At 34.6% G+C, this 23,354-nt stretch overlaps 7 protein-coding genes and 1 non-coding gene across 8 annotated transcripts; 3 read left to right on the forward strand and 5 right to left on the reverse strand.

Annotated features, from left to right (window-relative positions):
• Window positions 1-93: 93 nt before the first annotated feature.
• Window positions 94-837, reverse strand: RO3G_02228 (uncharacterized protein; the record flags this gene model as incomplete). The annotated part of the gene is made up of 2 exons (XM_067656819.1): window positions 94-354; window positions 424-837. Coding segments are annotated over 2 exons (675 nt in total), but the record flags the coding sequence as incomplete, so codon positions are not given.
• Window positions 838-2,624: 1,787 nt separating this feature from the next.
• On the forward strand, window positions 2,625-3,611 carry RO3G_02229 (uncharacterized protein; the record flags this gene model as incomplete). The annotated part of the gene is made up of 1 exon (XM_067656820.1): window positions 2,625-3,611. One exon carries the CDS (start codon window positions 2,625-2,627, stop codon window positions 3,609-3,611), a length of 987 nt encoding a protein of 328 aa, XP_067512921.1.
• Window positions 3,612-12,775: 9,164 nt separating this feature from the next.
• On the reverse strand, window positions 12,776-13,134 carry RO3G_02230 (uncharacterized protein; the record flags this gene model as incomplete). Its single annotated transcript, XM_067656821.1, has 2 exons — window positions 12,776-12,965; window positions 13,106-13,134. The coding sequence occupies 2 exons, from the start codon at window positions 13,132-13,134 to the stop codon at window positions 12,776-12,778; spliced, it is 219 nt and encodes a 72-aa protein (XP_067512922.1).
• Window positions 13,135-15,360: 2,226 nt separating this feature from the next.
• RO3G_02231 (uncharacterized protein) lies at window positions 15,361-16,818 on the forward strand (the record flags this gene model as incomplete). The annotated part of the gene is made up of 5 exons (XM_067656822.1): window positions 15,361-15,771; window positions 15,849-16,109; window positions 16,179-16,352; window positions 16,411-16,631; window positions 16,797-16,818. 5 exons carry the CDS (start codon window positions 15,361-15,363, stop codon window positions 16,816-16,818), a joined length of 1,089 nt encoding a protein of 362 aa, XP_067512923.1.
• Window positions 16,819-18,017: 1,199 nt separating this feature from the next.
• RO3G_02232 (uncharacterized protein) lies at window positions 18,018-19,323 on the reverse strand (the record flags this gene model as incomplete). Its single annotated transcript, XM_067656823.1, has 4 exons — window positions 18,018-18,157; window positions 18,242-18,741; window positions 18,794-19,027; window positions 19,073-19,323. The coding sequence occupies 4 exons, from the start codon at window positions 19,321-19,323 to the stop codon at window positions 18,018-18,020; spliced, it is 1,125 nt and encodes a 374-aa protein (XP_067512924.1).
• A 1,651-nt stretch (window positions 19,324-20,974) lies between these two features.
• On the forward strand, window positions 20,975-21,048 carry RO3G_19025. The gene has a single exon. It is a non-coding gene; the product is annotated as a tRNA-Asn (tRNA).
• Window positions 21,049-21,910: 862 nt separating this feature from the next.
• Window positions 21,911-22,514, reverse strand: RO3G_02233 (uncharacterized protein; the record flags this gene model as incomplete). Its single annotated transcript, XM_067656824.1, has 3 exons — window positions 21,911-22,248; window positions 22,305-22,445; window positions 22,487-22,514. 3 exons carry the CDS (start codon window positions 22,512-22,514, stop codon window positions 21,911-21,913), a joined length of 507 nt encoding a protein of 168 aa, XP_067512925.1.
• A 423-nt stretch (window positions 22,515-22,937) lies between these two features.
• Window positions 22,938-23,322, reverse strand: RO3G_02234 (uncharacterized protein; the record flags this gene model as incomplete). Its single annotated transcript, XM_067656825.1, has 2 exons — window positions 22,938-23,176; window positions 23,229-23,322. 2 exons carry the CDS (start codon window positions 23,320-23,322, stop codon window positions 22,938-22,940), a joined length of 333 nt encoding a protein of 110 aa, XP_067512926.1.
• Window positions 23,323-23,354: the final 32 nt, after the last annotated feature.

The following is a 23,354-nucleotide window of genomic DNA, read 5'->3' on the forward strand; positions in this document are numbered from 1 at the left end:
AGCAACCCTCCTGTTAAGGAGTTTCTATTATAAAGTATTGATGTAAGTATTATAGGCATTTTATATTACAATTTTTAAATATCAAGTACTTACTGCATTTACGCGGCTGCGGCAGGCTGACGTTGGTGTCGTCACAGCTTTCCCATTTGCCTTATCCACCATGTAATAGAACTTGCTTCTAATCATGGTGAATACTTGCGAATCAGTCAGGCCATTGAAGCGTTGGTGCTTCCTGACTTCATCGCGCAACAGATTTTTTACTTTTCTGTTGGCCTTGTCGGTGATGGACTTGAGTGTATCAAACTTGATGCCACGGCCAACCAAGTATTCACGGTAATGATCAGCTATGTGATCCTATAATGTAAGTAAGAAACAAAGTTATTAAATTGTATTTGCTAATTGATACTTTAATTTTAAACTTACACTACACTGCTTTTTGATCCTGTTGATCTCAGCCACATCAACATACTGCTGCCCTTGCTGTGGCTGTTGAACTGGGTGCTGCTGCTGCTGCTGCTGCAGTTGTTGCTGTTGCCACATTTGAGCAAAAAACTGCATTTGGGCAGCCATCATCTCTGGTGTGAGAGCAGAGGCTGCTCCAACGGCCTCTGCACCAGTATGGCTGCCAAAGCTTGCAACGGAAGCAGACACAGGGACAGGAGCGGACACGGGAACAGGAAAAGGAACAGAAGCAGAAGCAGAAGCGGAAACAGGAGCAGAAGAAAGAGAAGAAGAAGGAACAACAGTGGATGATGATCCAGCAATATTTGAAGAAACTCTTGCCCTTTTGGGGGCATTGCTGGGAACGTTGATGGGAGTGGCGACGCGTCTGGACATTTTTTAAAATAAAGTATAAAGAGGGGAAAAAAAAGAAAAACGTCCTACATTGTTTTTTTTTTATATTCTTTAGTTTAGTTTGTACTCTTTCTTTTTTTTTTTTAAAAAAAAAAACTATTGGGGTTGAAGATGTTAAATTTAAATGAAGAATAAGTCTAACAATATATAAACAAGCTTTTTGAATATTTTAATAGCTGTTCTAATTTCAGAAATGGTGTTAGAATGAGCTTTCATGGTTATTAGATTTGACTGATGCTGAATAGTTGTAACACTAGTAAAATGAGGCTATAAAAAAAGTATTTTTTTTTCCCTTTTTTCTTTTTTTTTTTTTTTTAAAAAAAAAAACAATCTTCATAAAAGGTAAGTTCTTCATATTATATATACTATATTCCTGCTCTAATGGTGCTTTTACTTTAGTAAAATAATATCGGTTGCTTTCTTGATGTTTGAAATGGTCTTTATAAAGTCTTTTTCCCAGGATTATCGTTGCTTCCTTTACTTGTTGGTATAAGCTTAACTAGTGTCTTTTTTTTTTCTTTTTTTTTCCTGTTCCATCTAAAGCAAGGTACTATTACTTTTACTATATACTCGATTGCTAATAGCTATTATAGATGCGTGTTGCTTCCCTTTTCTTTACTTATTGGAATAAGCTTAACTAGCTTTGTTTTTTCTGAACCCATCTAAAGCAAGGTACTATTACTTCTATTACATAACCTATATAGCTAATAATTATCATAGATACATGCGGCTTCCTTTTTTTATTTGTTGGTATAAGCTTAGCTAGTCTTCTGGCCTATCTAAAGAAAGGTACTATTACTTCTACTACGTATACTCAATAGCTAATAATTTATTATAAAAACGTGCTACTTTGCTTTGGCCTTTACTATTTCTTTCTCGCTCTTGCTTTGGTTCTTGAGTACTGATGTCTTTCCTTCTTTTGCTTTGAGTGCTCAAGCCCTTGAATCCTTGAATCTTTGAATCCTTGTGTCTTTGCATCCTTGAGCTTGGCTTTTTTTTTTTTTTTTTTTCTCATGAGAACCTTTTGAGTTCCACGAGATTAATTGATGTATTTTTAGATTAGATGATGCTATTTTGGTGACAATAGGTAAGTCAAATAAGCTTTTAAAGCACTACAAGCAAAGAAATACTCTATATTGTTATTATTATTTTATTTAAATAAAAAAAAAGCTATTTTTATAAACCAAATCCCTATTTTTTTGTGTATATAAAGCAATATAAGTGGTTCATAAAGAAGTATATAACGTAATATGAGTGGTCGATAAAGAAGTTTAGAAGGCAATATGAGTGGTTTATAAAGATCAAAAAGACAAATAAAGCATTGATTTGAAAAGTATCATTGGTCCCCAATTTTTTTCTGACGTAGAAAAGACTATGAAAAGCAGCTACCAAGATAGACGTCCTCGCACATTAAGGATTAAATCTACTTAGAACTCTGAATTATCACTCCCGTCAGTATCTGCATTAGCAAAACGCAGAATAAATAATAGAATCATAGGTCAATAAACGGTGCAGATGTTGACGTCGGCATAAATATGCATTCAATCACAGATTTTCATATCGCTGAACATAAAAGCATATACCTAACAATTAACGGTTCGCAGAGTTTGCACGATTATTTCCAGTGCGATATCTCTGTCAAATCAAGCCATCCATCAACAATTTTTACATCAATCGACTCCTTTTTATCTAAACTTTTATTTGGTTCAACTCTTATTGTCATATCTCCATTATCTGTTGCTTAATCTTTGGTCAAAGTTTGCATCCAAATGTCATCAACAAGAAATACTAGAGGATCAAAAATCCTGAATGCCGCAGCCGGACCCAGCTCACCGGACTTGGAAGTCACTGTCCAGAATCTCAGTCACGCCCTTGAAGCGGTCACAGCTCGTCTCTCTGCTCTGGAACAGCTTAAGCTAGAGCTTGAAACCTTACGTGGTGAGAATGCTCGCCTAGCCGAAACCAACTTGGCTCAGGCCAATGAAATTGCTTCTCTGCGTGCCGAACTGGCCGCACAATCTGCCGGGGTCCCTACAAGCACCCCCAATTCAAATACCGCTGTTTCTTCTGCTGCCCGTTCAAATGGTGCTAAAGAGTCCGTTTCTTCGCCCCCTTTGGGTACTGCTGCCTCTACTTGGGCTACCGTTGCTTCTCGTTCTGCCAAGAACAAACTCCGTCGTCGTGCTGCCGCTGCTCGTGGATTCCAGCCTGTGTCTGGTGAACAAGGCTTCGAGTATGTTTACATACCTCGCTCTCGTAGGATGACCTACACTGAAGCTCGTCGTCGTCTCTCTCGCCTTGGTGTGGATAGCTGGCGCATCTTAGATGTGTGCTATCCAGCTCATTCTGTTGTCGGTCTCCTGGTACATCTGCAGTACAAGCCTGCCCTTCTGTCTCTGCTCGAAAAGGCCAAGATCCCTACCTTGGATACCTTTGATCCACTCGATCCTGACAACCTAGCCGATCCCAAGTTCGACTCTGTTTCTGCTGAAGAGCGTAGTCATGCTATCTCTCTCATCAATGATGACCGCTCTCGTAAGGCCTTGGAACGCTTGCGTTACCCCGTTGCTCTCTCTGTCTCCCGCTACCTGTTAGCACAGGCCTTGGTCTCTGATGAGACAGTGTCTGAAGTGCTGTCCAACAAGCAAGATCGACCCAAGACCGCTCGCCACTACGATGATATGACTGAAGACATGGCTCTTGATGACTATGATCATCACCGTCCTGCCTCTCGCTCCAGTTATGGATCCTTATAATGATGAGTAGTAATACTTGTCATTATAGTATACCCTCGGTCTCTGCTACTGGTATGGTCCCAGTCTCTTCCTCTCCTTTGGTTTCCTCCGGTTCTCATGGCTCCCATGGTCCATCCACTCCTTTGTCATCATCATCTTCTTCTATACCGCTCACTATCGGCTTGTGGAATGCCAATGGGCTTCAAGAATCCACAGCCGATGATCTACTCCGTCACTGCCAGTCGTTTTCCTTGGTCTTCATCACTGAAACCTGGTTGCTCCCGCCCCACAGGATCCGTACCTCTTGGACCCAGTTCAACCTGTATGGCTCTCCTGTGGTCAACAGCTATCGTGGCTCTCAAGGTGTCTCTGCTCTGGTCTCTCCTTCCTGTCCGATGGCTGTGGTACAGTTTCCGGTTCAGGACAATTGGCACTTCAGGCCACGATGGATAAATCATGATATTTACGGTTTAATCGGCGCTATAACTACATTCCAAATATGGAAATATATATTTTTGGTCATTGCGCATCGATTGGTACCATTTTCGTTTTCCAATTCCGACTATTTGTTGTAGATATCTGCGCTTGAAAATAGGCGGTATGCAATTTTTTTGGGCACGCTCTATATCAATGACTTCTTTACAGATTTTAATAAGACTTTGAACATTTGTGTAACTATATGGTCCAACAATAGGTGTTATAGCTTTGCTAAAATATCTGTATTTGATGAAGAGAAATATGTTAAAAACAGCAATAAGAAAATAGAAATGTCGGAGATTTTGGCGGAGATTTTGCACAAATACTTTAATCAGTTAGAGCTTATGGTATGCAAATTTTTACTAAAAACCATCGAATAGAAACAATTTTATGTGACCCTTAAATTTATAGCATGTCTGCACTTTTTTTATGATTGCGGAGCGAATATTTGATTTCACACTCCGAGACTTTGGGAAATGACTTATCCAATAGTACGCTATATTGGGTAGAAGTTTGAATGGAATCTGAAAAATTGAATTTTGGAGCTCATCTGGCACTGTAAGCATCTGATTTCCTCAGCTTGCCCTCATTTACTTTTGTGAAGGATTAGCAATCGCCAACTCCTTTGTATGTTTCTTGAATTCTAACATTACTGATGTATGGCAGTTATATGAAACATCGATATGGCCGCCAAAATTTTTGCGACCGATTTAGGGTTCTTAGCGTATATGCTATAACAAGGATGTCTTGCAAAGTGGCATCATCCACTGTCCGAGCATGCATACCAAATGGAAGCTTATTTCTAAGCATCTTTTGATGAATGTAATATAGATACTAAGTTTTTTAACTAAATAACATCATTGATATTATGTAAGGATCACATTGCTTCCTCGATTCTTAAAATATCGTTATTTCTTCATTATGGTTCAAACATTAGTCGTAAAAAAACTAATTGTAATTGTTAAGATAATAGAAAACAAGAGGTAAAAACAAAAATAAAGAAACAGTTTGTGAACGTTTCGAGTCTGATCTTTATTTCAGTTTAAGTTAAAGTAAAAATTATTCTAATTGAAGGCAGATATTTATATCTTATTGAGTGAATGACTTGATATCTTGCATTGTAAACGTTCTTCTACTCTTTCAGGTGCTTTATCAAGTGTCATCTCTATTTATGATTATGAAAACTTTTCATTTGTTCTTTTGTATGTCTGTCATAGATTATCTTTTATTCTGGGAATTCCTCACTGATTTGAATAACGTTATTTTACGCGTTATTTCAATTATGTGAAAGATTAGCAATATTCCTGACATTGGATTGGATTTGGTTATTTTAGTTGATACTTCTTCTTATCAAAGAACTCTCATGAATACAATACATATTTTAAAAGAACATGTTTAATTGGAATTGATTGTATGATCTTATTTAAATAAACTTGTATTTTATTTTATTTTAATTATGATCTTGTATTAAGACTTATATTTATCAACGTTAACTACAATCAGTTACTGTTCTACAACAGTAATAACCTATATACTGTTATATAATATCGTGATATTATTCTTGAATATCATTTAAAAATATTAATGCTTATCGTTTTTATAATGTTTTGTTGATTACAAATCTATTCTTAGTTAAATTTAAATGTTCTAATAAAATGTGTTATTCTCATTATAATTTGAATTAAAAAAAAACTGTAAATTATTTTTTATTGGATTTGGTACATTTCTTTGCTACTTTTTTTGTTTTTCGATGTGTGTTTATAGTTCATAGTGTTATGTTCTGGTAAAGGTAATAACAAAGATAAACCAAAAGAATACTTTTTGAGACTGAACTTTATTTAAGACAATCTTAATTGTTAAAAAGAAATCATTACAAAGTCTACTACTTATATTCTTCTATCAGTTGGCGGGTAAATGAGTAGTTATGAGCGTAGATCCAATAATTGACACGTTTGATTGAAGAATGATCACTGAATCAATTATGAAAAATTTTAATTCGTTGTTTTTATAGATCTTATTGTTCTTTAACTGATCTGGGAGAATTGTCCCATCTTCAATGAGAGGAAAGATATATTTATATGAAATGCCTCCAGTCAGATCAAAGTTGACTAGGTACCTGATCCATTATTATTCATTTACAGAAATGATGAATAGTAAAGATCATGACTTATTTAGTGTTCATGTTTACTTTATAGAATGAATCTAATAGTGATAGTTTTATATAAAAAAGAAGAAGAGTATATTTTATTTAATAAAGATTTAAATTATTATCTTTTATCAATTTTAATATACTTCTTTTAGTTGTGATTATTCAATGTCCGTTATGATCAGACTCTGTTCTACAACACATAGTAGGTGCAGTGAAAAAATCACAACAGTGAGTACTTTTTAGGCAAAGAAAAATTATAATTAAGCAAGAGCACATGATAATAGCGCTTTTGCTTTGCAAATTAAAGTTAGCATATAGTTATGCTGCTATTTAAGGTTGTCTTTCTGTAAGTGAGTTAATTTGAGTTAAGTTTGCTTATAAAGCTTAATTTAAGGTTGTGATTGCCTTGTAAGTTGTTGTTTTATATAGGGTTTAAGCAGATGTTTGATAAGTAGTGACCACCAGATCTTATGTGTAAGATCAATACGATGTTTCTTGATAAAAGTTAAAGTAGAGTAAAAAGTTTAGGTAAACAGGGACTTGTTAAAGTTTGTTATTTACTGCGTAAAAACATATGATTTATTTAAACTGACCAACAATTTCTTCACAAAAAGATGGGATATATACATATGTATGATATTTTTTTTTCTTTTTTGCTTTTCTTATTTTTTTTGACCATTTTTATATTTTCAACATTTTTTATCTTTTTAACATTTTTTATAATCTTTTATCTTTTAATTTTTTCTATTGCTATTTTTTGTTGGTTTGTGTTTTGAGTTGAGTGTTTTAGAGAAGTTTTTCTTGAAATTTTTAAAGTAAGGTACTGTAGTGACCACCAGATCTTTTAATTAAGATCAAATAAAGGTAAAGATAAAAAAAAATAAAGGGATCAGGAACTTTTTATGAGAAGGTTGCCTGTTTATTGAATAAAATATATAAAATAAAAATGTGAGTAGAACTGTACTGTCCTTTTTCTTCATCTAAATAGTTGGGATATTTATATTGTTAATTTTTTTTTCTTTTTGACTTTTTTCATTTTCTTGACTTTTTCACTTTTTTGACCTTTAACATTTTCTTGACTTTTTTCATTTTTTGACTTCTTTGTTACACCATTTTTTTGACTTCTTTGTTACACCATTTTTTTGACTTCTTTATCACAACATCAACCCTCAAAAAGAAGTTCTTGTGACCTACAAAAACATTTCAGCTCTAAAATAAATAAAAGGGAAAACTTAATCCGTTATCGCAAAAGTATAAAATGGTCATTGGGTGGATTGAACTCGTGACATCAAGATTCAAATGAGCCATATTTCCAATTAAGCTATTTTGTAATTTCTGGAAAAAAGTGGTTTATAAACATCCAATGGACTTCCATAAATATTTTGAAGACCGTTAAACATGTTTAAAAATATTATATGGTGCTTACTATTTTTGAAAATTACCGATGTACCAAATGATATAAAACTAACTGGGAACAAAGGTGCTTCACATAAGAAACGCCCCATTATTCTAGACTAAATCGGGAAATATTCGGAACTTCAAAAATTAAACAGCGCCATTCGATTCTGCTTGCCTTATAATCTTAGTTTCTATTTTTGGATTGTTATTCTAGCTCCGCTATAGCTGTAGATATTATGATTTATCCATCGTGGCCTGAAGTGCCAATCACCCTGCGAGTGTTTTTTGTTTCTTGTCTCTTCTTTTTGCTTCTTGAGTATGACTGTAATGATATTTATCGCTTGTCAATATACTCTTCATATATATTAATAAAAATCTTCGTCTACACTATAGGACCATTTCATTTTGACACTACATGATGTAAATTTGATGGTAAACTCAATGTTTGTGGCGAAAATTCTTTTGGTTTATTTTATTTTTTTGAATTATTTAACGTCCCATTCTAAAGGTATTTAACGACTGTCCTTTTTATGGTGAAGCTGCTGGAACCTTTGGTTGACTTTCTGGTTGTACTTGGTTTCTCTCTATTTCGGTAATGAAGAGATGTGAAGAAATTAATTAACATGAATCAAGAATCTGAAGATGGAGCACTTGGGGTGCGCGTAGCAAGTCAGTGACGTGAGAAATGGTTTTGGTAACCTTGGCGTCCTGTCGGAGCTAACATTGGATTTTTCTCGATCTGTACTTCTTTAACTTTAATTATTTTCTTTACCAAGTTTATTCTAGTACTCTCCTTTAGCAGTTTCACGCTAAATTAGTTGTTCTACCTTAGTTTAAATTTAACCATCTGATTTTTCTTCACTTAAATTATTCTTACATCATACTTGATCTTTTAGTATTAGTTAATGGAAGTCGCAACCTTCATTTGTAAAGAGTATAAAAAGAAATATTTTATTAATCGAAATAAAGAATATCGTTAACAAAAAGGAAATTCTTCTTGTCTTGGTGACAAGCGTCTGCTTAATTGAAATTATTTAACCGTTATTTACCCGCTAAATCTAACAATCTATCAATAACCTCAAGAAATACTAGTTATTGATACTTACACCTGAAAAATTTAATCACTCCAACTGCCTCATTTTGCTATATCAAACTACCGCGTAATTCTCAATTTTGAGAATTGGTATAGTAGGTGGAGTGCGCCTTGGGATAGATGTTGCCCACTGCAAATAATTGTGCAAACTCTGTGAATCGTTAATTGTTAGGTATATGTTTTTATGTTCAGCAATATCAAAATCTGTGATTGAATGCATATTTATGCCGACGACGATATCAGCCATACTTTACGGGCCTATAATTCTATTATTTATTCTACGTCCTGCTAATGCAGATACTGACGGGAGTGATAATTCAGAGTTCTAAGTAGATTTAATCCTTAATGTGCGAGGACGTCTATCTTGGTAGCTGCTTTTCATAGTCTTTTCTACGTCAGAAAAAAATTGGGGACCAATGATACTTTTCAAATCAATGCTTTATTTGTCTTTTTGATCTTTATAAACCACTCATATTGCCTTCTAAACTTCTTTATCGACCACTCATATTACGTTATATACTTCTTTATAGACCACTCATATTGCTTTATATACTTCTTTATCGACCATTCATATTGCAATAAATATTGCTTTATATATACAAAAAAATAGGGATTTGTTTTATAAAAATAGCTTTTTTTATTTAAATAAAATAATAATAACAATATGCAGTATGAGATATTTGCAGATAAAAATTTGAGAATTAAAAGGAGATAGTACTTGAAAACTAGTTGTTGTATCCACACAACTAATAAAGTGAACATTCATGGATAAACTTGGATACTACAGAATTATAGTCTAACCAGATCTCTATTAATAAACGTGAGAATTCTGCAATAGCCAATCTTGCCCTGTTGTCCTACCAGCGTTCTAAAAGACTATATCGGAACCTGATTACAACAACGGCAGTTCAATCCTATTCTATAATTATCGTTAGATCAATAGTTTAATTACTTCATTGTCCCTTGATTCGTCAAGTAGATAGCGGCTATTGATTATCCACTATCCTTCCTTATATTCCATATCATTCTTTTAACCGATCAATTGAAATAGCGGTAAAGACCCAGACATTCAAAAAGTATAAATACTCTCAATATTTTTTATTAATAAAGTCATATATAATCTTTAGTTTCACAACTATCGTCTTTTAGTAGTTTTTGTCTTCTATTTCATATTTGGCAAAACACTAGTGAATGAGTCTCTATGTTTCCTCTTTATTAGATTTCAAGACGAGAGAGAGAACCCATTTAATCAAACTACGCCTTTATATAGGAAATAAAATTATTCAGGGACCGAAGTGAGTTCAAGGTCAATTTTAGTATTGAACTTGAATAATATAAATATTGTATAAGGTTAATATTGTAAATGAGTCTTAGAGAATATGTAATATATAATATTATGTATTCAGTACTTGTTATTTTTTATATAAGATTTGAGTAATCTCATACGAATAATAAGTATTTAATGGGGTAAATACGACACAGTATTTCTTTGCTCGTAGCGTTTTAAAAGTTTGCTTGACTTACCTAATTGTCATGTTTTGACATGTCAATAAGATAACAGTCTTATCATTCTAAGCTAAATCTTTACAAATGAGTTTGAATAAGAATAGATCCTGATAATTACCAACTGCCCTGAACAGCCAAGTTTCACTTTCATCTCAACAGTTGATTATTTACATCAGTTTATAAAATTTTTCTTATACATGTCAAATCATATCGGTCGTAACTATCTCTTGTCATTTAATCTCAGGTCTTGCTCAAACTAATATAAATAGCCTTGGAATCTTTCTTTAATAAAAGTAATTCGACTTTAGAACTATTGTTCGGTCTCGTTAATTCTTCTTTGTTCATATTTTTATACTTAAAACACTTCACTAATGTCATCAAAATAGCATCATCTAATCTAAAAGTACATCAATTAATCTCGTGGAACTCAAAAGGTTCTCATGAGAAAAAAAAAAGCCAAGCTCAAGAATGCAAAGACACAAGGATTCAAAGATTCAAGGATTCAAGGACTTGGGCACTCAAAGCAAAAGAAGAAAAGGCATCAGTACTCAAGAACCAAAGCAAGGGCGAGAAAGAGATAGTAAAAGACCAAAGCAAAGTAGCACGTATCTATAATAATTATTAGCTATGGAGTATACGTAGTAGAAGTAATAGTACCTTTCTTTAGATAGGCCAGAAGACTAGCTAAGCTTATACCAACAAGTAAAGAAAAGGGAAGCAGCATGCATCTATAATAGCTATTAACAATTGAGTATATAGTAAGAGTAATAGTACCTTGCTTTAGATGGAACAGGAAAAAAAAAAAGAAAAAAAAAGACACTAGTTAAGCTTATACCAACAAGTAAAGGAAGCAACGATAATCCTGGGAAAGAGACTTTATAAAGACCATTTAAAACATCAAGAAAGCAACCGATATTGTTTTACTAAAGTAAAAGCACCATTAGAGCAAGAATATAGTATATATAATATCACTGCGGCGCAAAAAATCTCCGCATAATGCTAGTTTCATCCATCTATCAGCAAAATAAAAACGCTAAAAAAGTCGAATTTAGCGAAATTTTGTTGCCTCTGTAGGCAATATTAACACGAGAATTAGCATATTAATGCTTGGTCTAGCATAATTAAGGCCGAGGAGTTTGAAAACAAATTCAATATAAGCTCTCAAACACTTTCACACAACAATGTAATTGGATGAGGCAGACTTTAGTCGTTCTGTACATCAGCAGAGTATGGCTACGTTTAAGCATGTATATCCAGTAAAATGGGCAGGTTTATTATTGTATAGGGTAGTATAAATGGACAAATTTAAATGATTTAATAATGCGATGCTTTATTTATTTGATTATATACAGTAGGTCACAAAACTGCTGCAAGGAATTGCAAAATTCAGGTTTTACAGCTGGTTGTCCATGGGTACTGCACCAAACTATCTCAAACCTTGACTGTTTGTACCTCAATAGAAAGTGCATTTATTCGTCGATTATCGGATATGGGTAATGGTTATTGGTGGAATTTAAGATCGCTAAAGGTAGTATTATGAACATCCGACATTTTTTACTTGTTCACATATGTTTTAAATGACGAATTTTAATACGACCCAACCGGTTGCTATCATAATTTTTCACATTCTTGACATGATTAGAATGATGCCAGTATATAAAAGCGCTTACAATTCCTTTATTTTAAATTTTATATTCCCTTATTTAAATTATTTCTCTTTTTTACCCTATCGTCAATCGCATGCCTAAACGGCTGTCAGAGGAGAAAATAAACGATCACAAACAGGCATTAACCGCATCCACATCAATGTATGATATTTCCAAGGAGCCTGGATTACATTAATCAACTGTTAGTAGATACTCTAGACGGCTGTTTTCAAGTAGGACAGTAAACACAGGTGGTAGACCTACAGTAGTCTCCAAAGTGACGAAGCGGTTAATCAAAAGAAAAGTCATGGAATGGGTTCTAAAGGCTTCTAAAGAGGTGTACCAGGAGCTGGTTGGATTTGGCTATGATATCTCATACCAGTCAGAAATTAACGTACTGAAATCAATGGAGTTCCATTTTCTGATAGAAAAAAAGAAGCCATTTCAGACAAAAACGCATACGTAGCATCAGTTAGAACGGGTCAAGGAGCATCAGGATTAGGCAATGAGTGACTGACAGTAAACAGTGTACTTTAATGAGACCAAGCTCAGCGTATAGGGCTTTGATGATGCTGATCACTATTGGAAACGGCCAAGTGACCTTCTTCAACATCATGACCTGGATTTTGCAATCAATCACGGAGCTAGCAAAATGATGCCCTGGGGTTGTATAATCTCTGAAGGACCAGGATATGCTTGCTAAATTTAAGATGGAAACTTGAACTCGGGTGTTTACCAGCATATTTTGAACACTACGCTTCGTGATACTATGAAGTACTACAATTTCGACTGGTCCAACATTTAGTTTTAGCATGATAATAACACAAAGCACAAGGCATAATCTACAATAGCCTAGTTATGTAGTCACCAAGAGAGCTATGTTAACTATTGGCCAGCTTAGATCCCCGACTTAAATTCAATCGAGCACGTAGGACATCAATTGAAGTTGAAATTCAACTATTACGAATATAGAGCAAAGAACATGGATGTGTTTTGGGAACGAGTTGATGAAATATGAAATGACTTCCATAAAGGTCTTTGCCAAGGACATGTAGATAACATTCCGGAAAGAACTCAAGAGATTATTAATAGAAAAGTAGGACCAACTAAATATTAATAAATAAGTTCATTCCGTTCAAATTTTCATTTTTTCAAATTTTCAAATTGCACGCCTCATACTTCCTTCAATGCTTATCCAATAGGGCATAAACTCTTTCGGATTTTTCAAGACATGTAGAAGATTTACTATGTGGGAACAGAGGCAGTTTGTGCCATTGTAACAGGATGTGCGCTACAAAAACCAAGAAAAATGGATTCCTTGCAGCAGTTTTGTGACCTACTGCACATATCAAGCATGAGACAATTGGTACTTAGGTGTTATAATATTACTGGTTACGATATGTATTGTTGTTGCTCTACTGCTGCACGTAGTGATTGATTTGAATATAGCAATAATTCCACCAATTCCTTCTGAGTATATTATTGTAGTATATTCGTCAAAAATAATCTCTTCCTTCAGATTAAGTCAACAAACTTCTTCACGAGTAGTAATAGAATAAAAGTAGTAATTAGGGATTGTTCAGTTAAAATATACAATAAAGATTATATATAAATTTAATGAACGTGAACACAAAGGATCGAGACAATAAGTATTTGCTTGTTACAATAATCCAAAAATGGAATTAAGGTTTAGGTTTATATAAAATAAAGTTAAGGATAAAAACGCTTCTTCCTCATCAATCTTCCATTCAGCACAACTTATAAGCACACCTCTGCACTCGGCAACGTGATAACGTCACTGCAAATAACTGGAGAAAGTAAGCGTTCAGTTTTAGAATAATTGAAGGCAAACACGCCAAAGATCATGCAAACACACGATATTTTATGGATGTTTTAAACGTTTTTCGCGGCAGTACAGTTAACGTTCAGTATTCATTAAGGGAGCAAGTGGAAGTCATTTAGCATTCTTTTACCAGAGCAGTCGACACGTTTTACTCAATACTTGCCAACGTTTGGGCAACGAATCATAATTTTTAAAGCATTTCTTTATTTGTCCTTTTGTTCTTTTATCGACCGCCCATATTGCCTTATATACTTCTTTATCGACCGCTCATATTTCCTTATATGCTTCTTTATTAACCACTCATATGGCTTTATATACTTCTTTAACAACCACTCATATTGCTTATATACTTCTTTATTAACCATTCACATTGCAATAAATATTGCTTCATATATACAAAAAAATAGGGATTTGTTTTATAAAAATAGCTTTTTTTATTTAAATAAAATAATAATAACAATATACAGTATTTCTTTGCCCGTAGTGTTTTAAAAGCTTACTTGACTTACCTAATGCCATCAAAATAGCATCATCTAATCTAAAAAAACATCGATTAATCTCGTGGAACTCAAAAAGTTCTCATAAGAAGAAGAAAAAAAAAAGCCAAGCTCAAGGATGCAAAGACACAAGGATTCAAGGTTTTGAGGACTTGGGCACTCAAAGCAAAAGAAGAAAAGACATCAGTACTTAAGAACCAAAGCAAGGACGAGAAAGAAACAGTAAAAGGCCAAAGCAAATTAGCACGTATCTATAATAATTATTAGCTATCGAGTATACGTAGTAGAAGTAATAGTACCTTTCTTTAGATAGGCCAGAAGACTAGCTAAGCTTATACCAACAAGTAAAGAAAAGGGAAGCAGCACGTATCTATAATAATAATTAGCTATTGTGTACATGTAGTAAAAGTAATAGTACCTTACTTTAGGTGAACCAGGTAAAAAAAGACACTAGCCAAGCTTATACCAACAAGTAAAAAATAAAGAAGCAGCACGCATCTATAAAAAATATTAGCTATGAAGGATACTTAATAAAAGTAATAGTACCTTGCTTTAGATAAACCAGGAAAAAGAAAAGAAAAAAGCAAAGAAAGAAAAAAAGACACCAGCCAAGCTTATACCAACAAGTAAAAGAAGAAGCAATGATAATCCTGGGAAAGAGATTTTATAAAGATCATTTAAAACATCAAGAAAGCAACCATTACGATTTTACTAAAGTACAAGTATCATTAGAGCAGAAATAGAATATATATAATATTAAGAACTTACCTTTTAGAAAGAATGTTTTTTTTAAAAAAAAAAAGAAAAAAAAAGGAAAAAAAAAAGGAAAAAAAAGGAAAAAAAAAAGGAAAAAAAAGTACTTTTTTTTATAGCATCATTTTACCAGTGTTACAATTACCTACTATCGATTAAAAAAAAGTTTTCTTTAATATGGTTTAACTATTGAAACACTCAGAGAGGTTATTCATAAACAGTTTAAATTCTTTTTTTTATTATTATTCAAATGTAATATCTTTAACTATAAAGGCTTTTTCTTTTTCTTTTTTTTTTCTTTGCTTTTTTTGTAAAACAAATAAAAGCATCACCTTACTTTGTATTCATTTTTAGTTCATTTTGTACTCTTATCTTTTTCTTTTTCCCTATATTATCTGTTTTAAAAAAATGTCTCGTCGTGTCGCTACCCCTATCAACGTTCCCAGTAATGCCCCTAAAAGGGCAAGAATATCTTCAAGCATTACTGGATCATCATCCACTGTTGCGCCGTCCCCTTCTCCTGCTCCCACTGCTGTTGCGTCTTTTGACAGCTTTGAGCCTTCTCGCCTTCAAGGCCCAGTTGGCTCTCCTGCTGTCAGCTTGGCAAGTGGCCCAATCCTTGAGGCCATTTTTGCTCAGATGCAGCAGCAAGAGCAAATTCAACGCCGACAGGAGGAGAATCAACGTCGGCAAGAGCTGAAGATTGAGCAGCTAACTCAATTGCTGCAACAACAGCAACAAGAGCAGCAGCAGCCTCCCCAACAGCAGCCTCCACAGCAGCAACCTTCTGAGGTCAAAGAGAATAAGGCCTTGACAAGTGTAATTTAAATTTAAAAAACAAATTAACATGTGCAAAATAATAACAAAGATTTTTTTTGTACCTTTTTGAACCATAGGCTTTTATATTGAAGTACTATAGAGAGCATTTGGTTCCTCGTGGTGTCACCTTTGACCTGAAGGAGGTCTTGCGCTACAAGCAAAACGCAAAGGTCAGGGATTTGCTTGTAGCAGCTGCCAAGAAGGAGCCATTTTCTGCTGGCATTACTGTTTCTGACATGCGCAGCATGGTCAGAAACAAATTCAACTACATGGTGAGAGAAAGTAAGGGGCTAACGGCTACGTCAGAAGATTCAACGCGTCGTAGTCGTGTGCATGCAGTAAGTAATTAGTATTTAAAGATTGAAATATATAGTGTTTCAAGTACTTACATTACTTTTTTACATTAGAAGCTCGCCATGAGGCGAAATGCTTACAATGCGGCCCCTGAGGAATTTGAAGCTCGTTTTCCTTTTGGAAAACAAATTCTGATGACCGATTGGACGTCAGAGGAAGAAGATGGTCCTGAGGATGAACATGGTCCTGTGTTTGTAGTAAAAAGACCACTATTTCGAAGCAAAGCAGTAAGTAATATTTTTGTAATAGTGTTTATTTTCTAATATACCTTTACTTAATCTACAGGTGGACGAATTCCATGCTGTTCTTCAAAAAGCATGGAGGAATTCCTTGTCGAAAAAAGGCACCATCAATAGAACAAGAAGGGTGGTGGAATACTTCGACAAGGAGTTCCCTACAAACCTTGACCATGAGGATTATCCCTCTTGGGCATTTTCTTCCCCTGGCCTTGGCTTTTCGGCTGAGGTCTCTGGCTCTTCCTCTTCTGCTGCTGCTAATCCCATGCAGTAAGCGTTTACTTTCTCTTTTCCTTTTTTTTTTTTTTTTTGCTGCCTCTTTTGTTGTCTCTGCAAATTGAATAAAATCTTTTTTTAAAAAAAAAACAAATAACAATAATAGTCTAATAAATGGTTCTTTAGTAAAATATATAATAAAATAAATAATAATAATAGTAATAAAAGAAGGTTTGAATAATTTAGCATAGTTGTTACATATAAATTCGTCTTGGCAGAGCGAGAGTAAGAAGGTGATTATCGATATATGGGCATACAGCAACAGGATTGAAGATTCTATAAATTGGAAGTATGCTGTTGCTTGAAACTGGATCAAATTGGTTCTTCCACACTTGGATGCCAGTACCATCGAAGGTGGGAAAATGTTGAGTCGCATGGCTGTACCAATTGATGAATGCAAAATAATGAGTTGAGTTGTTAAATGAATGACTGAAAAAGTATGATATTTGACCAATACGTAATTGATTGTTCATAAAGGCTTGAATGCATGATGATGATGAATGATTGTCTGACTGTTGGTAGTGTTGTCCAAGCAAGTTAATTTTTTTGAATGATTTTATAGTTGTACTGATTGTATTCATAATAGGTATTTCATAGGTATCCATATAAAAAGTTTGTAAGGCTTCATAGTGTTCAGGGCATAAAAGTTCTTGTTTGTTGTTAATTCTTGAAGGAAGGGCTTGTGGTGGCAGAGGCTCACTACCAGTAATCGTCAGGTTAAATAGACTTGGCCCGTCTATGAACTGAGAGTAATCAAATGGCGTTAAACCACTCTCGTCATTCGCAACCTCGCCTATTTCCTTTATGAAGTTGATCAGTAGGAGCATGCCTTGATCGTTGTTGTTAATGAATGTAGGTAATGAATGTATTATATCTTGCGTATGAATGGCTTGAGTAAGCATAGTGACATAGGTGGTTTCGAAGCCTGTCTTGTAATTGATATTTATCTTTTTGACATCACCATTCAATCGTTCAAAACCATAAAGCCAAAAGGCATAGGAGGGACCAAAGTCCAAAAAGCATTCTTTCAAATGCATGTGCATATGCATATTAGGTGTTATACATGTTTTTCCATAGAGTTGAACACAGGTCTTGCCGAATTCTTTAAATAAGGAGTGTGCTGTCTGAATTTCATCTGCTGTGATTAAAGGACCAGTCACCAACCTTACTGCTTCTACATATCTGATCCAATTGATGAAATGTTCACCGATTAATCTTTGTTTTAAGAGAAAAGGCGAAAGCACAACACACCACGTTCTCCACTCATCAGCCTTCATATTGCTAAACGTACTTTCAATCTTGCCTTTTTCGTTTTTTTTTTTTTTTTTTTTTTTTATAACAAAAAAATTAGTGTTCAGATTCATAATAGTACAAATTCTTTTATACTTGTATACCTTTAGAGATTTTACAGTACTGTGAAGGGATAACAATTGAAGCTGATTCATCAGCCATGGCTTTGAAATCAGCTGTTGTAAGAAGCCCGTGATCTACCCAAACTTCAACCATTCTTTTTGGCGTACCTAGAAATAAATTGTGCATGGGATCAACGGTTGTCAATCTCACGACATCAAAATACTCTAGTCGGTGAAGTTCACTCCATTTACTTCCTGTGTCCGTCTGCAGGGTTCGCTGTTGCGTAATGTGAGTAGCATTTAGCCAAGCATATGCTTCTTGACGCTGCTGGGTATTGTTTCGCAGAATCCAGTGCTCATCGTCAAAGTCAGAAAAATCTGGCTTCGTTGAATTTGCACCAGTACTGATTCGCGAAAACACAGTCGAACATTTGTTGCAGGCTTTGTGCGCGGATTGACCCATGAACCCAGCTACTTTGCGAGCTGCTGGTATATCACAGTTAACGGACATCAAAGCAACACGTACCATTTCACCGTTTCTGTTCTGGTACGTTGGCATCATCATACCTCCGTACAAGGTATTCAGCTCTGCAATCATTGGTCGCAAAAAGTTTTGGAGCTGGTCATCCGTGGGCTCGCCAGGCCCAGGAATCATACCAACCAGGATGATGTTGGAAACCTTCATCCTAGAACTCCTTGGAAGGTTGTTAATCGTGAGATATACACCACCACAAGAGTAGTGCATACCATCACTAGGTTGAAACCAATCGACGTTCAATGACACCATTAATGATCGTCTTTTACTCACAAATGGCTCCCCAGCTGAGTCGACCATCATAGATGTCATACAACACACCTTCCTCCACATATCGACCTCTCCACTGTTCAATCTCTGTTTCAAAGTTCGGACGGACAAAGAACTTCTTCAACGTTTCCACAATTGAGTTGTACGGGAACTCAAGGACGGGCTTCAAGCTGCTGCCAACAAAAAGTGAATTACCACATGGGCGCTCTTGTCTGTGTGGGTTGTTTGCAAACCTAACAAAAGGGCATTGTCGAGTATGCAAACTCCCTGTGTCGTACACACTTCTGCAAAGAGAACAGACAAGGAAACGGGAGACACCACTACTGGCAGAGAAATAATTGACCATGGTACGAGCAGTGGAGATCTTTGTAGGAATCTCCATGCCATGGCTAAGAGCACGAACAAAGAAGGAAAGAAAGGCCAACAAGTCTTCACCGGCTTCAACTGAAAGGTACTTTGCTTGGAAAAGCACAAGGTAAAGGACCAGGAGATACGCCAGTTGTTGGTCGTTGGTCATTTCTTCGTCCATGTCGACATCCATGTCAGCATCAATGTCGAATTCTAAATTTGTTTAATAAAAAAAAAGGGGTGGATTTATAAATATACCTTCAAACGTGCTTCTTTCGGTAGACGTGGTGGGTTGCTCGAAGGTGTTTTCAAATCTTCTTTGTCTCAAAACTATTTTAATTGCACTTTAGTCTTGCTGCATTTCTTTAAAAAAATTGTACCTTCTCCAACTTTGTCTATGCGCTTATGAGTGTTAGCGGTTTTCTTTGCAATCCACTTGAATCCTTCAGGACAGTTGCTGCATTTGGTGCATTGGCATTTAACTTTGTTGTTGGTGGCGTTCATTTCAAAAAAAAATAATATTCAGGATTTAGTAGAGGAATAAGATAGAAAAAAATGCGTGATCAAAAAAACTAAAGCAAATATACTAAATTTGGAAGTTGGTTCCTAAACAGTAACAATTTTACGTGTTCAAAAGAACTGGTTTTTTTTTCCCTTGTTTTGTTTCAGAGAGCATATTTAACATTGCGGATACAAAAGATAAAAAAGAAAGCTCAACAACGGTTCAAATGTAAGTTTATAAAAAAAAAATAATAACAACCAAGTCTAATGTTGGTTTCTTTTTTTTTTTCTTTTTTTTACATTAGGAATTCCTAATGGTACACATTCGGATGACGAACATGAGGCTCATGGGCAAAGTTGTTCTTTCCAACTTAAAGAAACTATAAGAATATCAATCTTATATTACTGCTTGTTGCTAAAAGGTTCTTTTTGGTAAAGAAAGTTGTCATTGCTAACATCTCTAATGGCTAATGGCTAATGGCAAATTACACCCATGTACAAACATAAAGTAAGTAATGAACTAGTATAAGCTTAAAAACATATATTCTTTTATTATATCTGTCATAAAAAATAATAAAGCAATCTATTTATTTGATAAACAAAAGAGTTTTGTATGTATTTGTTAATTATAACTGCCTTGTAACAAAATGTTAACAGAGCTTCTTTATTTTTTTTTTATTCTTTTGTTATAATGTAATAGCATTTGCATAAATATAAAGTACATTTGTTGTTAGAGTACTGTTTTCATTTGAACAATGAACTTTTTATTGCTATACTTTTTTCTTTTCTTTTTTTTTTTAACTTAGTCTTTTTTTTACCAGATTTTTTTTTCCCAAACACGACTATTTTGTTACGTTCTGTAACACGTTTGTAATGACCTAAGCTAAAAATCATAGACTACCTTCCTAATATGTATTCTTTGAACAAAATAATCGCAAAATGCTTTTGATTTCCGCATTTTGCCCTCAAAAATAAAAAAACGAAGATATCGGTCTTTCAACGATAGAGGGAACAGGATTTCCAAAAAAAGACCATTTGAAAAAAAAAGACACTTTTTTAAAACATGAATAACTTTATGAATACTTACGCTACAAAAAAAACAAAAGTATTGTTCAATTTCTTTATTTTTTTCGCACCTGAATCTTTTTTTAAAATTCGAAAATGACCAATACAGCGAAAGTTAATTTTCTTCATTTAATCAAAGACGTCAAAAACGTTGATTATTAGATGCAACAACTGACTGTAGATGTTGACAATCACCAATTATTTGCAGTGGACAACATCTATCTTAAGGCGCACTCCATATATTATAACAATTCACAAGCAAATTAGCTCTTATGGCGCAATTGGCTAGCGCGTCTGACTGTTAATCAGGAGGTTGGTGGTTCGAGCCCACCTAGGAGCGTTCTTTTAAACTTTCTCGCTTTTTTAGCGGAGAATGGTACTGTTGCACGAACGAGATTTTAGTCCCCGATACAAGCATGTATAATTACAGTGTAACACACGAAAAAGGAAAACCCTATGGTTATAGGAGAGATGCTATCTCAATAGCAAACGATGCTATGCTAATAGCAAAGGAATTCAAGGACAACAAAAAAAAAGAAGAAAACAAAAGAAAAATCAAAAACATATAAATATCAGTATCTTTTTTTATAAATAATTCGATTATTATTATCTTATCCTATTATTTTTTATTACATTACCTTACCTTGTCACAATAAATATCCTTTGAATCCAATTATATCTTTATTTTATTCATATAAATAGGAAGAACCAATAATCCCTTGAAACTTATATTTCATTGTAAATCCCCTTTATTTTATCTTTACTTTACCTTTACTCTTTTTATTCAATTCAAGTCTGATCAACTTAATAAGATCTGGTGGTCACTAATACTCAAACATACATCTATTCTATTTTACTTCTTTGGATACAAATTGTATCCAACACCTTATTCAAATCTCAATATATTATATTAACAACTTACCTCAATCCTATCTAAACCCTGAAATATAAAGATTTCACAACAGTGTGACAATAGGGCTAAATGAAAGATTTACCGTCCATCTCTTTGGAAGCCTATAGCGGCGCTAAAATTGAGCGTACAGACGTATGCTATACATCATTCGAAAGCCTGGGTCGTCTATTTTTAGATGATGTAACATTAATTTCCAGAAAAGGTAATATGCGGGAAATAATTAGGAAAGAAAACAGGCGCTATAGGCCCTGATTTTTATAGTTATCAATGAAAAATTTCTTTATTTATTTTAAGCACTTCGGAGTTTTTTTACGGGCGTACTAGGTGCTGAGGTATCATTTTCATCAGATTCGCTATCGGAATCGTCATCTGAGATAAAAATAAATGGCTCTTCATCGCCCTGATCACCAGTGGCATCTTCAAAGACGGTTGTGAGCAACGATACCAATGGACCTTGGTCGGCAATGCCTGCTCTGGTGAACGACACTTGCGAAAAGCAAGCAAGCATTGCCTTCCAGTGATTGCCAGCATGTTTTCTTCGCCAGATGAATTCCACTAATTTCCATGGCATCATCGATGCTGTGCGATGACGGCTGGTCACTCCTCGTTTGATACCATTCCAAGTACCTAATAGCAGGTTGTTAGCATTGTTTAAGAATTCTATGATCTACACAAGTATGTACCTTCTATTGTGTTAGTGCAGGCACCTGTCTTTGGATCGCGAAATGCTTTGGAGTGATTGACCGTTTGAACAACTAAATTTCGGCTTGGATCGCTGTCAATCCCCTTATGGCCTTTCCAGCAGTCTACCATGACAAGTGAGCCTGTAAACAAGGGTTAGGTGCACTGATCATCAAGTATATACATATTTCAAATGTTACTGTTGTAAACATAGTTATTTTCTATAAGATATCAGTTGTATTAAAATAATAACGATACACAAAGATTAAACTATGATTGAACAATTCCACACTTTTCCAAATTTAGAACAATAAGATCAGTATTTGTCATCCTAGCGAGTCTAATCAATTGTCAACCCCAAAAGTAATTAGATCAAAGTTAATTGACTGGTTATTATTTCTATTGTTCAACTTCAGATGCATATATTAGAACATCGACAAGCTTTAGCTTAATCATTGGTTCTTCAGCACGACATTGTTGCCGAGTCTATATCTTTTATATCTACGCTCACAAAGAATATAAATAGATGCCAACTTTTTATCCATTAAACGGGGCTCTTTTGCAATATAAAGAAATCTGCAATAAAGAAGGATTTTAATTTTATATTGCTGCTATTGTTTTTTTGTTTAATTTTTTTATTTAATCTTACGATTAAAACAGTTACCATCCTTAGCAAAAGTATCGATTATGAGCTTCAAGATATTTTGGTTGCGGTTAGGTACCGTCAGCAAGAACACCTTACGTTCGGGCGTGCGCTCTACACCTCCAACAACCCAAACACCGTCTACCCTCTTTCCCTTATTGTACTTTCTTTTACCAAATTTGCTCTCATCTATTTCAACAACAATTGGCTGTCCATCACTGCCAACCCCACCTAAGTACGACTAATTAATTACATACTCTGATATCAACAAAGCATCACGTACCAACTTGAACATCTTCAATTCGAAGATCTGCCTCCATTACTTGATAGATATCTTTGACAATGCTGCGGACAGTTGGCAGGCTAAGTCCAGTCATGGTAGATATTTTTCCGTTTGGAACTTGCAGCA

The sequence above is a fragment of the Rhizopus delemar genome, genomic scaffold (assembly GCF_000149305.1).
Source record: "Rhizopus delemar RA 99-880 supercont3.2 genomic scaffold, whole genome shotgun sequence".
NCBI lineage: Eukaryota > Fungi > Mucoromycota > Mucoromycetes > Mucorales > Rhizopodaceae > Rhizopus > Rhizopus delemar.